Source organism: Oncorhynchus mykiss, chromosome 21 (genome assembly GCF_013265735.2).
Source record: "Oncorhynchus mykiss isolate Arlee chromosome 21, USDA_OmykA_1.1, whole genome shotgun sequence".
NCBI classification, from domain to species: domain Eukaryota; kingdom Metazoa; phylum Chordata; class Actinopteri; order Salmoniformes; family Salmonidae; genus Oncorhynchus; species Oncorhynchus mykiss.
In genome coordinates this window covers 35973039-35989630 of record NC_048585.1, presented here as the reverse complement: position 1 = coordinate 35989630, position 16592 = coordinate 35973039, and the positions used below count along the sequence as shown (strand labels likewise).

Below are 16592 nucleotides of genomic sequence, written 5' to 3'. Positions count from 1 at the left end.
TTCAGAGCTCGTGCTGCTAGGCGACCTAAACTGGAAAATGCTTAACACCCCATCCATCCTAAAATCTAAGCTTGATGCCCTCAATCTCACACAAATTATCAATGAACCTACGAGGTACCTCCCCAAAGCCTTAAAACACGGGCACCCTCATAGATATCATCCTAACCAACTCGCCCTCTAAATACACCTCTGCTGTCTTCAACCAAGATCTCAGCGATCACTGCCTCATTGCCTGCATCCGTAATGGGTCAGCGGTCAAACGACCTCCACTCATCACTGTCAAACGCTCCCTGAAACACTTCTGCGAGCAGGCCTTTCTAATCGACCTGGCCGGGGTATCCTGGAAGGATATTGATCTCATCCCGTCAGTAGAGGATGCCTGGGTATTTTTTTTAATTGCCTTCCTAATCATCTTATATAAGCATGCCCCATTCAAGAAATTTAGAACCAGGAACAGATATAGCCCTTGGTTCTCCCCAGACCTGACTGCCCTTAACCAACACAAAAACATCCTATGGCGTTCTGCATTAGCATCGAACAGCCCCCGTGATATGCAGCTGTTCAGGGAAGCTAGAAACCATTATACACAGGCAGTTAGAAAAGCCAAGGCTAGCTTTTCAAGCAGAAATTTGCTTCCTGCAACACTAACTCAAAAAAGTTCTGGGACACTGTAAAGTCCATGGAGAATAAGAACACCTCCTCACAGCTGCCCACTGCACTGAAGATAGGAAACACTGTCACCACTGATAAATCCACCATATTTGAGAATTTCAATAAGCATTTTTCTACGGATGGCCATGCTTTCCACCTGGATACTCCTACCCTGGTCAACAGCACTGCACCCCCCACAGCAACTCGCCCAAGCCTCCCCCATTTCTCTTTCACCCAAATCCAGATAGCTGATGTTCTGAAAAAGCTGCAAAATCTGGACCCCTACAAATCAGCCGGGCTAGACAATCTGGACCCTTTCTTTCTAAAATGATCCACCGAAATTGTTGCAACCCCTATTACTAGCATGTTCAACCTCTCTTCCGTATCGTCTGAGATCCCCAAAGACTGGAAAGCTGCCGCGGTCATGACACGCGGATGACACTCTAGACCCAAACTATTACAGACCGATATCTATCCTGCCCTGCCTTTCTAAGGTCTTCGAAAGCCAAGTTAACAAACAGATCACCGACCATTTCGAATCCCACCGTACCTTCTCCGCCATGCAATCTGGTTTCCGAGCTGGTCATGGATACACCTCAGTCATGCTCAAGGTCCATAATGATATCATAACTGCCATTGATAAGAGACAATACTGTGCTGTATTCATCGACCTGGCCAAGGCTTTCGACTCTGTCAATCACCACAATCTTATCGGCAGACTCAACAGCCTTGGTTTCTCAAATGACTGCCTCGACTGGTTCACCAACTACTTCTCAGACTGAGTTCAGTGTGTCAAATCGGAGGGCCTGTTGTCCGGACCTCTGGCAGTCGCTATGAGGGTGCCACAGGGTTCAATTCTCGGGCCGACTCTTTTCTCTGTATACATCAATGATGTTGCTCTCGCTGCTGGTGATTCTCTGATCCACCTCTACGCAGACGACACCATTCTGTATAATTCTGGCCCTTCTTTTGACACTGTGTTAACAAACCTCCAGATGAGCTTCAATGCCATACACCTCTCCTTCCGTGGCCTCCAACTTCTCCTAAATGCATGCTCTTCAACCCATTGCTGTGCACACCTGCCCGCCCGTCGAGCATCACTACTCAGGACGGTTCTGACTTAGAATATGTGGACAATGCCATTCGTTTTGTCACCAAAGCCCCATATAATATTCACCACTGCGACGTGTATGCTCTCGTTGGCTGGCCTTTTCTTCATATTCATCGCCAAAGCCACTGGATCCAGGTAATCTATAAGTTTTTCCTCTGTAAAGCCCCACCTTAATCACAGCTCACTGGTCACCATAGCAGCATCCACCCGTAGCACAACAGGTATATCTCCCCGGACACCCCCAAAGCCTACTCCTCCTTTGGCCGCCTTTCCTTCCAGTTCTCTGCTGCCAATGACTGGAACGAACTTCAAAAATCACTGAAGCTGGAGACTCATATCTCCCTCACTAACATTAAGCACCAGCTGTCAGAGCAGCTCACAAATCACTTTACCTGTAAATAGCCCATCTGTAAATAGCCCATCCATCTACCGCATCCCTCATACGGTTATTTATTTGATTTATTTTGCTCCTTTGCACACTCATCTCCTGCACATCTATCACTCCAGTGTTTAATTGCTATATTGTAATTATTTCAGCACTATGGCCTATTTATAGACATTTTTTCTATTGTATTATTGATTGCGTGTTTGTTTATTCCATGTGTTGTTGTTTGTGCAGCACTGCTTTGCTTTATCTTCCCCAGGTCGCAGTTGTAAGTGAGAACTTGTTCTCAACTAGCCTACCTGGTTAAATAAAGGTTCAATATTTGTTTTATTTAAACAAACGCTGCAGCAGCACACAGGGTGTGCCGCAGCATGATGCAACTTTTAAAGGAGGAACAGTTGTAGAAACAGTGCTGAACTTTCTCCATTTATAGACCATTTGTTTTACATCAAGGCTTTTAGAGACACGTTTGTATCCCTTTCCAGCTTTATGCAAGTCAACAATTCTTAATCTTGGGTCTTCTGAGATCTCTTTTGTTCGAGGCATGGTTCACATCAGGCAATACTTCTTGTGAATAGCAAACAAAAATTTTGTGAGTGTTTTTTTATAGGGCCGGGCAGCTCTAACCAACATCTCCAATCTCATCTCAATGATTGTACTCCAGGTTAGCTGACTCCTCACTCCAATTAGCTTTTGGAGAAGTCATTAGCCTAGGGGTTCACATACTTTTTCCAACCTACACTGTGAATGTTAAAATGATGTATTCAATTTAGACAAGAAAATTACAATAATGTGTGTGTTATTAGTTGAAGCGGACTGTGTTTGTTTGTTGTTGTGACTTAGATGAAGATCAGATCAAATTGTGTGACCAATTTATGCAGAAATACAGATAGTTCCTAAGGGTTCACTTACTTTTTCTTGCCACTGTATTGTGTTATTGTTTTTACCATAGAGGACCACTTTGGAAACAAGTGATTTACAGTGCCTTGCGAAAGTATTCGGCCCCCTTGAACTTTGCGACCTTTTGCCACATTTCAGGCTTCAAACATAAAGATATAAAACTGTATTTTTTTGTGAAGAATCAACAACAAGTGGGACACAATCATGAAGTGGAACGACATTTATTGGATATTTCAAACTTTTTTAACAATTCAAAAACTGAAAAATTGGGCGTGCAAAATTATTCAGCCCCCTTAAGTTAATACTTTGTAGCGCCACCTTTTGCTGCGATTACAGCTGTAAGTCGCTTGGGGTATGTCTCTATCAGTTTTGCACATCGAGAGACTAAAATGTTTTCCCATTCCTCCTTGCAAAACAGCTCGAGCTCATTGAGGTTGGATGGAGAGCATTTGTCAACAGCAGTTTTCAGTTCTTTCCACAGATTCTCGATTGGATTCAGGTCTGGACTTTGACTTTGCCATTCTAACACCTGGATATGTTTATTTTTGAACCATTCCATTGTAGATTTTGCTTTATGTTTTGGATCATTGTCTTGTTGGAAGACAAATCTCCGTCCCAGTCTCAGGTCTTTTGCAGAATCCATCAGGTTTTCTTCCAGAATGGTCCTGTATTTGGCTCCATCCATCTTCCCATCAATTTTAACCATCTTCCCTGTCCCTGCTGAAGAAAAGCAGGCCCAAACCATGATGCTGCCACCACCATGTTTGACAGTGGGGATGGTGTGTTCAGCTGTGTTGCTTTTACGCCAAACATAACGTTTTGCATTGTTGCCAAAAAGTTCAATTTTGGTTTCATCTGACCAGAGCACCTTCTTCCACATGTTTGGTGTGTCTCCCAGGTGGCTTGTGGCAAACTTTAAACAACACTTTTTATGGATATCTTTAAGAAATGGCTTTCTTCTTGCCACTCTTCCATAAAGGCCAGATTTGTATACGACTTTACGACTGATTGTTGTCCTATGGACAGAGTCTCCCACCTCAGCTGTAGATCTCTGCAGTTCATCCAGAGTGATCATGGGCCTCTTGGCTGCATCTCTGATCAGTCTTCTCCTTGTATGAGCTGAAAGTTTAGAGGGACGGCCAGGTCTTGGTAGATTTGCAGTGGTCTGATACTCCTTCCATTTCAATATTATCGCTTGCACAGTGCTCCTTGGGATGTTTAAAGCTTGGGAAATCTTTTTGTATCCAAATCCGGCTTTAAACTTCTTCACAACAGTATCTCGGACCTGCCTGGTGTGTTCCTTGTTCTTCATGATGCTCTCTGCGCTTTTAACGGACCTCTGAGACTATCACAGTGATGGTGCATTTATACGGAGACTTGATTACACACAGGTGGATTGTATTTATCATCATTAGTCATTTAGGTCAACATTGGATCATTCAGAGATCCTCACTGAACTTCTGGAGAGAGTTTGCTGCACTGAAAGTAAAGGGGCTGAATAATTTTGCACGCCCAATTTTTCAGTTTTTGATTTGTTAAAAAAGTTTGAAATATCCAATAAATGTCGTTCCACTTCATGATTGTGTCCCACTTGTTGTTGATTCTTCACAAAAAAAATACAGTTTTATATATTTATGTTTGAAGCCTGAAATGTGGCAAAAGGTCGCAAAGTTCAAGGGGGCCGAATACTTTCGCAAGGCACTGTAATTAATGCTTTTAAGTGATATCCTCTGGGTCCACATTGTACATTTTGTTGTATATGTCTGTTCCCCAAAATAAAATAAATTCAATAACATTAAGTGGAGTTACACATCCTTTTACCTCAGATTGGTGATGTTAGTTTAAAAGTAGTTTAGTTTCCATCTACGTAACAAATATCATAAACTTTCTGTCCAAAAATGATGCAGAAAAATTATTCCATGCTTTTGTCACTTCTAGGTTAGACTACTGCAATAATCTACTTTCCGGCTACCCGGATAAAGCACTAAATAAACTTCCGTTAGTGCTAAACACGGCTGCTAGAATCCTGACTAGAACCAAAAAATTTGATCATATTACTCCAGTGCTAGCCTCCCTACACTGGCTTCCTGTCAAAGCAAGGGCTGATTTCAAGGTTTTACTGCTAACCTACAAAGCATTACATGGGCTTGCTCCTACCTATCTCTCTGATTTGGTCCTGCCGTACATACCTACACGTACGTTACGGTCACAAGACGCAGGCCTCCTAATTGTCCCTAGAATTTCTAAACAAACAGCTGGAGGCAGGGCTTTCTCCTATAGAGCTCCATTTTTATGGAACGGTCTGCCTACCCATGTCAGAGACGCAAACTCGGTCTCAGCCTTTAAGTCTTTACTGAAGACTCATCTCTTCAGTGGGTCATATGATTGAGTGTAGTCTGGCCCAGGAGTGGGAAGGTGAACGGAAAGGCTCTGGAGCAACGAACCGCCCTTGCTGTCTCTGCCTGGCCGGTTCCCCTCTTTCCACTGGTATTCTCTGTCTCTAACCCAATTACACGGGCTGAGTCACTGGCTTACTGGGGATCTCTCATACCGTCCCTGGGAGGGATGCGTCACCTGAGTGGGTTGAGTCACTGATGTGATCATTCTGTCTGGGTTGGCGTCCCCCCTTTGGGTTGTGCCGTGGCGGAGATCTTTGTGGGCTATACTCAGCCTTGTCTCAGGATGGTAAATTGGTGGTTGAAGATATCCTTCTAGTGGTGTGGGGGCTGTGCTTTGGCAAAGTGGGTGGGGTTATATCCTTCCTGTGGGAAGGCCCTGTGTCCTCGGATGGGGCCAAAGTGTCTCCTGAAACCCCTCCTGTCTCAGCCTCCAGTATTTATGCTGCAGTAGTTTATGTGTCGGGGGGCTAGGGTCAGTTTGTTATATCTGGAGTACTTCTCCTGTCCTATTCGGTGTCCTGTGTGAATTTAAGTGTGCTCTCTCTAATTCTCTCTTTCTCTCTTTCTTTCTCTCTCTCTCTGAGGACCTGAGCCCTAGGACTATGGGCTCAGGACTACCTGACATGATGACTCCTTGCTGTCCCCAGTCCACCTGGCCATGCTGCTGCTCCAGTTTCAACTGTTCTGCCTTATTATTATTGGACCATGCTGGTCATTTATGAATATTTGAACATCTTGGCCATGTTCTGTTATAATCTCCACCTGGCACAGCCAGAAGAGGACTGGCCACCCCACATAGCCTGGTTCCTCTATAGGTTTCTTCTTAGGTTTTGGCCTTTCTAGGGAGTTTTTCCTAGCCACCGGGCTTCTACACCTGCATTGCTTGCTGTTTGGGGTTTGAGGCTGGGTTTCTGTACAGCACTTTGAGATATCAGCTGATGTACGAAGGGCTATATAAATACATTTGATTTGATTTATAGTCATCACGATGACATAAGATTGATTGCTTAAAACAGATCAATATCTTTGGCTTTGTACCATTGACTTTGTCACATGCTCCGGGATGCGCAGGGGGATCTGTCATATGCCGTATGCCGTATGCCTTAACCGCCAGACCATCTCTAGGGACCCATTTATGAACTTTGAGTGGTTATATTTCTGCAGCCCTATCCCTCAGCTGTTTACCAAAACAAGTGGCAGGGTGGCAGTTCTGTTGTTTTTCTAATCCCAGACTGCAGCTTTAACATAATGGAAAATAAAACAAAAGTTCAAGTTTGAATAATTTCCTTGTTACCTTTATTCATTGTATTAGATACTTTGTGTTTTACAGTAATTTTACATAGTGGTTTTACACATCTAGATTATATGGTTAATTGTCTGTATATATGTACACCTTAAATAAATCTTACATTAACACCAATAAAATAAAAACATTTACAGTTAAAAATGTGTATTAGTGTTTGACTCACCCTATAATCTGCAATCAATGTCAGTCTCACATGCTAAACTGGTTGTTTTTGCATTTTTTGCATTCTTGCTTGCACACAATATACCATGTAACTTTGGAAACAGTGCCTCTGCTCATAGGATATTATTTGACAGTACCTTCGACACCAGACATAAATGTCACCGAGGGAATCTGGAAAAGTGAGGCTGAATGAAAAGTACAAGTGCACTATGAAATGGCAGTTTCACTAAGGTTGGGGAAGTTTGATCTCAAGAAATCAACCCCTACCTAAGAGAAAAAGGTTAAGAACAAGTGGTTTGGTGAGGTAAGACTAATGAGAGTGTGGGTAGGAGGGATTCAATGACAGAATATGCCTGACACATTCATGTACTGTATTTTAGCCACACAAACACAGTTCTCCTTTTCTCTGGATCGTACTACAGGATAAGGCAATGGGCACTATATAGCGAAGATTTAAAAAAAGGTGTGTGTGGAAAACATCTGTTATCTTGTTATCTAAATGTGAATGAGGGGATGCTCACAACTTATGTCTTAGCTTTCTAACTTGTGTTTTCATGTGTGTGCATGCGTGCAGGGAAGAAGAAATGGTTCCTTGGCAGTGACAGCCCAATCTGCCCCTTGACTTTTGCACCTACACTTTAAAGACAGGTAGAGGTAAAAGGAAAAAAAATAGTGGTAATAGTAGTGGTATAAATAGTAGTGGTAATAGACAAATAAATATCAGGAGGCAATGTGGTATCTAAAGCCCTAATTTTTTATACTAGCAAAACAATACACAAACGTGGTGTACACACAGGTGAAGTATCCAACCAATCAATCATGATATTACTGAATCCTTGAAGTGTTGAGGGTGACTTCATATTTGATTGTTTAAAAAAAAATACTATGATAATATGAGAACAAGCTTACTATATCAATATTCTGAAAGATAAAAGTTTTCTTACCACTGAAACATTAAATACTATTTTTTAACACAATACAAACCTGAACCAAGGAGTTTTGTTCTAGATTGGTTCAAGTAAGGAATCTTATAAAGGCATATTTTCTATTTACATGTATTTTCTACGTATTTTGCGTTATGCATAAGGTTAACGTACAGTACATAATTCCACTTCATGTGTGCCGCCCATGGGTAACCAGCCCAAATTCCTCACATGCACTTTTCCTCATACATTCACATTATTTAGTTATTCATATTTTACAGTCAATTCTTGCTAATATACAGAGAGAGAACTGAGGTAATGCAGGTGTGTCTGGCCAGTTTAGATGTCTGAAAGTGAGCCACGTGGAGACATTTTGGAGGATTTCAGGAGAAATCGTTTTTAAATGTATAGGTATAGAGGTCACGATAGATGTCACGACAAGTACAGCAGTCAAATGGATGGAAATGCAATTATTAATGACACATACCAGGGTTTGGGCCGATTCTGAATTTCTGGATTTAATTAAATTACATTTCCATTTGAATTTCATAGAATTTTATTCAATTCAATTCCACTTAATTCAATTCAAATTCTTCTTCCTGTGGGGTGTGGCCAATACAATTCTGGAATTGAATTGGACTGTGTGGTCCAATGGTAATACTCGCAGAAAGCAGAAAGCACACATGTACAATCCTGACGGTCACTGATTTAACCCCCCCCCCCTCCCCCCTTAACCTTGCTGACTTCCCTCCTCCTTGCCTGTGTTCCCTATCTAATTCTTCAATTTCTAAATAAAGATTCAGAAGATACTTATGGATAATGGAATTCCACTCTCCTTTAAAACATTTTTTTAAATCAGAATTGACCCCAACCCTGACATACAGTATACAGTATATTGCTGTTAGTTTTGTGATGTCAATGTTCCATGTACTGTAGTTTATGGGTGACTGTGAAAATGACTGCATGAGATTTGCTGACTATATAGATAATTATAGATTTCTATAATAAGTTTCCATTTGCTGCAAAATACTGGTAACCTCCATTCATTTGTTATTACTGTATAACTTTTTGTTAATCAAATGTCCATTTTTACATGGCAGAGTATACAGACTTCCCACATGCAGACAAAAGCACCCTTCAATTGAAAATAAATTGCACAAGGTTGATAGACATTAACCATACATATTGTTGTAGTTTTGTACATAGAAGCCAAACACTCTTGCGTCAAAGAAATATTGAAATGCTAAATATTTGAGAATTCATAATTTTTTGGGTAGTGATTATTCTGGCAGGTATAACAAGAAAATGTGTCATGCATTTTACTGCTCCTCTAAACTTCTCTAGGAGCCTGCATATTAAAGTCTTAATTTCAAGAGTGTGCTAAACATTCACTAATCTAAGTATAGCATTTTATGACTATTTCAAACATCAAGTGCCAGTTATCTTATCTACTACCGTATTTTGACTTTACATATTGGTTATGAGTGTCCTATCGGAGTCTACACATGCTTTGTTTATTCAGAGTGAAGAATATTGGAAGCTAATATATATTTTGAGAGGCTGCAGATAAGGCCAATATAATCAAGTGCAGATTTTTTTAAAACTACCCTGTGGTTTTACTCTGAATTTTTACACCTGTGTGTCAGAGTTGTTAAATGTTTGAAAATGGACACAACCCCAATCTCTTGGCGTTATTCCAAATTGAGATCAGAAAAAATTATTCATACAAAAGTATCAGTTTCATTCGCTTATCTCAATTTTTAATCGTATCTGTAGTCTTTGTATATTGATGTGCAACCACATCTGTCCTTATATTCCAGCTTAAACATTGAGTCAATTATGTTATGTTTTTTCATTTATCTGCAATTGATTGAATTGGGTTTCAAGTTAAACATTTCCAGTAGAGTTTACATTTCCAATTGGTGTGTGAAGCATGGCAAGCTCTGTACAATATGAACTCTTATGTCCAATGGCGGGTGGAGAAGTGGATAAGATCATAAGTAGGCCTATCAGGACCCAGGAAGAGGCAAGATCCAACACCTAGAGTACATGTTACTGCTACAGTACAACTGGGCTACTACTATTTTAGTAATTAGAGCTATAGTGTCGATCCAAAAATAATACATGAATCTTCTGAACAGACATGTTGAGCAATGACATCCAGAAGGGGAGATGGAATATTTGAACTTTAGTCTTTTGGACAAAGCAAAAGATACATTTGCCAAAATCAGTTCCTATCTCCAGCTCTGCATTCAAAACTGCTTGGACTGCTTCGTATTTTGATGCTCTGTCACTAAGTACACAAGAGAGGAGATAATCATGGCTCCAAACCATATTTTAGTCTTGTGTGAATCCACACATTGTGTGGAGTATCAGCAACATCCCTTCATCATCATCAAACTCACTATACAACAAACACTGGAGTGACAAGTCGAGTGAAGTCATCCGGTCAGTCAGTGAAACCAGCTAAAGAGTGTCATCCAAAGTTTTATTCAAAAAGGTTTCTCACAATCTGTCCTGAAGCAGAAAGCATTATTGTTGCACCTCTGGTGTTTCATGCCAGGCTCAGCCACCACAGCTTTGTCAGAAGTCTCTTGTGTACTTCCTTCAGCCTCCTCAATCTACTGAGTATTCCACTGAGTAGTCCACTGAGTAAAACAAGTGACATGCATAAGACGGCATAGTTGCTCCTCTACCTGGCTAATACACCCCCCATCCCAAAAAACTACATCCCCGGCCATCTACAACCCCCAACCACCCGCCCCAAAATAATAATATTATTTTGTATTGTTACTATTATTATTATCATTATGATGATGATGATGATGATGATGATGATTATTATTATTATTAATATGATCTACTTCCGCTCAGGTCTAGCCGTCCAGTGAATCAGCCGAGCCTAATCACGCGCCCTTATTCTGAAAGTATTTTTTTGTGTATTTCCTCTATCCCATCCCCATGCTTCTTGTATCCTGTAGAAGGAGTGAACATTTTGTGGCAGGAGTGGAGGGGTCTCAGATGGATATAGGGCAGGCGATGATCTTGTCTTCCAGCATAACGCTGACCACCAGGAAAACTAAGTAGAGCACGAACATGATGAAGCCCAGCAGCTTGCTCATCCGCCACTTGCAGGCAGCAATCGAGATGATGACGAAGATGAGCATGAGAAAGAGCAGCACAATGGCGCAGAACAGCCCGTTAGAGCTCACCGCCACAGGCCGCATGTTGTTGATAATGGACCATAGGAGCCATGGGAACGGCAGGCTGAAACACACAAAATAAACAGACACACGTGTTACATGGTCTTCAGCCATACTTAACGTTTATCTTTCAGCATCACATACATCTGTGTAATAAATCTAGATAATAGCTATTGTTCAGTTTAGACCTGAGAATGGACGCCTCTGGGTTGTAATGAATAAAGTCCCTTGGCAAAATGTCCACAGTGGGAACTTCCATGTCACCACCGATGGGCAAACCTTATTCAAATGAATAAATTCGAGAATACAACAGTTCAATTAAGTTCAATTAACTTTTACATCCTATTATAAAGTATCTGGTGTCTACCAAGCATTTATCATAAATCTGGTAATAATTGTTATCAAAATTATGTGAAGTGTGGTTTTAATTAATCCCAATGAAACCGAAAGCTACTTATAGGATAAAAACAAAGTAATACTGTAAGACTGTTACTATGTAATATGTAAAAACATACCCCAGCACTGCAAAAATGCTAATAAGAATCATCTAATAATAAACAATGTTCAAAATGTGAAAGGAACATATATTAAAATAAATTAGTACTGTAAAATTTAAAGCTGCAAAAAGTAACTTTTTGGGCAACCCAACCAAATTCACATAGAAATGTGAGATAAATATGTCATTGTCATTGAAAGCAAGTCTAAGAACGGTATATCTGTTCTATGTGCACTATTTATATGATTTCCGTGCAAAAATGACATTTTTGCGTCTTTTACTTTCGGTTTTGTACACCAGCTTGAAACAGCTGAAAATACAAGATTTTTGGTTATGGAAAATATATTTCACAGCGGTTTAGATGGAACAATTATTCTCTACACAAGACTTGCTTGTTTTGTCACATAAATTGAAATTAGGCGAACTATTCAACATTTTGCATAGTGCATCTTTAAATTAAAGGCAGTGTCTCAAATATCCGTTGGTATCTTTTTAATAGTCAGGCAACAGCGTTCATTTCAGCAAATAAACAGCTGTTTCAAATAAACGCCAGTTCTTGATGAATTGTTTACAAGGTTACCATAAATTACCATGAATTGTTTACAAGGTTTAATGTTTGATTTGTTACGTTAAATAATTCAGTAATGACAAAAAAAATGATGGCAATCATACGTTTTTATTGCCAGTAAGAAACTGGTAGCCGCTGAGAACTGCTAGCTAACTGGCAAGCACAAAAACAGTAAACTATTTAGTGGGTACAGACCCAGTGATCAGTGATTTAAGCAAATAAATACCCTTGCTATTAATTGCAATTTTACGGTAATTAGAAATTAGAGTGAATACAGTACTGATGACAAAAGCGTACCCAACAGTGATGTCAAAGATGTTGGAGCCCACAGAGCTGGACACGGCCATATCCCCCAGCCCCTTCCGTGCAACAATGACACTGGTGATTAGGTCAGGGATGGAGGTACCAGCTGCTAATATAGTCAAGCCCATAATCTCTTCTGTAATCCCAATGGTCTCTCCAACCTGTAAAGAGTAAACAGAAAAAAATGGGGTAAATAAATATTTTAAGTGGAGGTGAGGTTTAAGGAATTAAACAGCTATACTTTGACATATTTTGGGGTTTTCTTTTTTCATATTCTGCTGAAATCCCTGTATTCATGAACTCTGACTATTTAATGTGGTCTAGCTTTGATTGAGAGGTGTAGTTACACAGGCCAAAAAGCGGAAGGCTGCTGATAACAATATCACAGTGTTCTAACCATCTGAATATCCCTCTCCTTTTCTAACTACCTTTACGTCCTGTCACTTGCTTGTGAACATGCTTGTGTTCTGGTCTGTGTGAGGTGGTTTAGCATCTTTACAAAAGGAAACATGATTTCACTAAATGTATACTGGACAAAAATATAAATGCAACAATTTCAAGATTTTACTGAATTTAAGTTCATATAAGGAAATCAGTCAATTGAAATAATCTAATCTATGGACTGGGCAGGGGTGCACAGTTAGTTTTTCCTCCACAAAAAGGCTTTATTACAGACAGAAATAATGCCAGTTGTCTAGGTGGCTGGTCTCAGACGATCCCGTAGGTAAAGAAGACGGATGTGGAGGGCTGGCATGGTTACATGTGGTCTGCGGTTTTTAGTCTGGTTGGACGTACTGCCGAATTCTCTAAAATGACGTTGGAGGCGCCTTATGGTAGAGAAATGAACATTCAATCATCTTTCAACAGCTCTGGTGGGCATTCCTGCAGTCAGCATGCCATTTGCACACTCCCTCAACTTGAGACATTTGTGGCATTGTGTTGTGTGACAAAGGTGTACCTGTGTAATGATCATGCTGTTTAATCAGCTTCTCGATATGCCATACCTGTCAGGTGGATGGAGAATATTTGTTTCTTTTTTATCATTTGAAAGAAATAAGCTTTTTTTGCGAATGGAACATTTCTGGGATCTTTTATTTCAGCTCATAAAACCAACATGTTGCGTTTATATCTTTGTTCAGTATAGTACTGTTCTAATCTCAAATTTTTCAGCAACTATGGTGGATGCAAAACTAGGCCAGCTCAGTACAGCTTGGCTCAGTAGTGTGAAAAACCCTTAATGGTTCAATTAATTTAGCCCCCAGTGCACCCCACGTACCTGGTGAGCCCACCACACCATTAAGTAGGAGAATCCAGCAATCCAACAGATAGAACCCAGAAATGAGATGGGAAAGAACTTCTTTGCAGTCTGTTAGACAAAGGAGGAAAAGGCTATGGTTACTCTAAAGGCGTAAATGACAAATGAACATTATTGTTCTACAGGTATCTAAAGCAAACAACACATCACACTTATTATTGACCAGTTATAGCTAAATAAGTATAGACAGATACAATTCATACCAAACATGAGTCTTTCTATGCCTGTGTCCCAAATGCACCCTATTCCCTATACTACTTTTGAGCAGGGCCCATAGTGTGTAGAGCACTATATAGGGAATAGGGTTCCATTTGGGGCTATTTCTCTATCTGACAAACTGGAACAGTAAGAGATAGAAATGGAGGGGAATAACTTACTGGTTTCCTGACATCAGGCAGTGTTAGCCACAGAGGGAAGACGATGGGCATGATGATGAGGTAGGTGAAACGCTTGCGCATGGTATCTGGCCAGGACAGGCTCAGAGGCTGGTCCTCTTCCTCCTCATCCTCAGCCTAAGAAAAGAGAGCAAGTGTGGAAAAGAGAGGCTTTCTGTATCGATACAGTTTCAAAATTAAATACAGCACTTGTACATCTGAGTTCTCGTTGCAGGTGCGTCGGAATAATGCAATAAATTCAAAGAAAAGAGAAACCTGCAGTATTGGTACAGTTAAATGTGAAATTGGTTTGGAGAAATTGGGAGATCTGTGCTCAAATTGTGGTGCAGTCAGGGTCAGCCAGGCCTTTCTGGGGAAAAAAAAATATGAATACTATGATGATGATAATAAATAATAATGACAACTAAGGCCTTCGGAAATGATTATAGAGTTGGTTGGCATTCCCTCACTCTCTGTGACCTTGAGAGAGGGGTGTTTGATGACAGTGGTTTGCTCCAAGCCTGGATGAGCCTGACACTCTACTCATCAGGTGCTCATACATGGCACACGATCAAATGTCTGGACTGCTGCACCTTCAGTGTGGTCATCAGAATGCCAAACAAGTGAGATACCTCAACTTCTAAAGATAAGTAGGCAGTGGCTCACTTTAACACAGAAATCTGTCTCACCACATGACATTAATCCAAGCAGGCCTCTTCTGGCCAAAATTCCAGACCCAGTTACCTGATATATTGCATTATTGTCACAATATTGAAGACATTTTCCTCTCCCTAAAACACGCGGAAGAAGCTTAAGAACCTGAGCAATGACGAGTTAGGTATTTTCGGCTCATCTGCAGGTGCATCTGCACAGATCTTGACAACATCTAGCCTACACCAACAAAGGTGGAGCAGAAAATGTACTGTGTACTTGCGGTACTTGCAAAAGGGATTCCAGACGTGTAGAGCGTGTTGGATTAATTTCCAAATATGAAATTATAGTTTTGACTTTGATAGGTCATTGATTTTGTACTGCAGCTAACTAGACATTTTTACAAAGTTCGCAATAAGTGATTGTATTGAAAGTCCACCAGAACAGACCCGAGAGAGCAAGATGTAGTCTGCATTTAAGCTGATCACATAGTAAAAAAAATGTATAATGTCATGATATACTGTAAATTATACATAATATATAACATTATCAATGCATTAATTTGAGCTAACTTCCCTATCTGGGTATGTGATTTTAGTATTTTATTGTACAACTTTCATCAGCAAATTGGAGTTAAAGGACATAGTCATACAAATTAAATACATTTTATTGGTCATATACACATGTTTAGCAGATGTCATTGCGGGTGAAGGGAAATGCTTGTGCTTCTAGTTCCGACAGTGCAGCAATATCTAACAATTTCACAACAAATACCTAATACACACAAATATAAGTAAAGGAATGTAATTAACAATATATAAATATATGGATGGCCAATGATTTCAAGTCTGTGTACAGTATATAGGCAGCAGCAGTGAAGGCTATTTAACAGTCTGATGGCCTTGAGATATAATCTGTTTTTTCAGTCTCTCTGGTCCCAGCTTTGATGCACCTTCTGGATGATAGCGGGGTGAACAGGCAGTGGCTCGGGTGGTTGTTGTCCTTGATTATCTTTTTGGCCTTCCTGTGACATCGGGTGCTGTAGGTGTCCTGGAGAGCAGGTAGTTTGCCCCCGGTGATGCGTTGTACAGATCACACTACCCTCTGGAGAGCCCTACAGTTGTGGGCGGTGCAGTTGCCGTACCAGGCGGTGATACAGCCCGACAAGAAGCTCTCAAACTTAAAACTTTCCACCTTCTCTACTGCTGTCCCATCGATGTAGATGGGGGGTGCTCCCTCTGCTGTTTCCTGAAGTCCACAATCATCTCCTTTGTTTTGTTTACGTTGAGTGAGAGGTTATTTTCCTGACACCACACTCCCAGAGCCCTCACCTCCTTCCTGTAGGCTCGTCATTATTGGTAATCAAGCCTACTACTGTTGTGTCGTCTGCAAACTTTATGATTGAGTTGCAAGTGCGCATGGCCATGCAGTAATGGGTGAACAGGGAGTACAGGAGGGGGCTAAGCACGCACCCTTGTGGGGCCCCAGTGTTGAGGATCAGCGAAGCGGAGATGTTGTTTCCTACCTTCACCACCTGGGGGCGGCCCATCAGGAAGTCCAGGATCCAGTTGCACAGGGCGGTGTTCAGACCCAGGGGCTCGAGCTTAATGATGAGCTTGGAGGGTACTATGGTGTTGAATGCTGAGCTATAGACAATTAACAGCCTTCTTACATAGGTATTCCTCTTGTCCAGATGGGATAGGATCCAGTGTGATGGCGATTGCATCGTGATGGCAATTGCATCGTCTGAGGACCTATTGGGGCAGCAAGCCAATTGACGTGGGTCTAGGGTGACAGGTAAGGTGGAGGTGATATGTCCTTGACTAGCCTCTCAAAGCACTTCAT

General features: G+C 41.0%; 1 protein-coding gene across 3 annotated transcripts in view; it reads right to left on the bottom strand.

The window, feature by feature from the left end:
- Positions 1-6725: 6725 nt before the first annotated feature.
- Positions 6726-16592, bottom strand: part of LOC110500322 (sodium/potassium/calcium exchanger 2) — a 194415-nt gene continuing 184548 nt past the window's right edge. For all 3 annotated transcript variants that reach the window (XM_021577628.2, XM_021577626.2, XM_021577627.2), the window contains 4 exons: positions 14100-14234; positions 13684-13773; positions 12402-12568; positions 6726-11104 (listed from right to left, as the gene is read on the bottom strand). In XM_021577628.2, the coding sequence (XP_021433303.1) occupies positions 10855-11104; positions 12402-12568; positions 13684-13773; positions 14100-14234 (642 nt within the window). In that variant the 3' untranslated portion in view covers positions 6726-10854. The remainder of the gene's footprint in view (positions 11105-12401; positions 12569-13683; positions 13774-14099; positions 14235-16592) is intronic.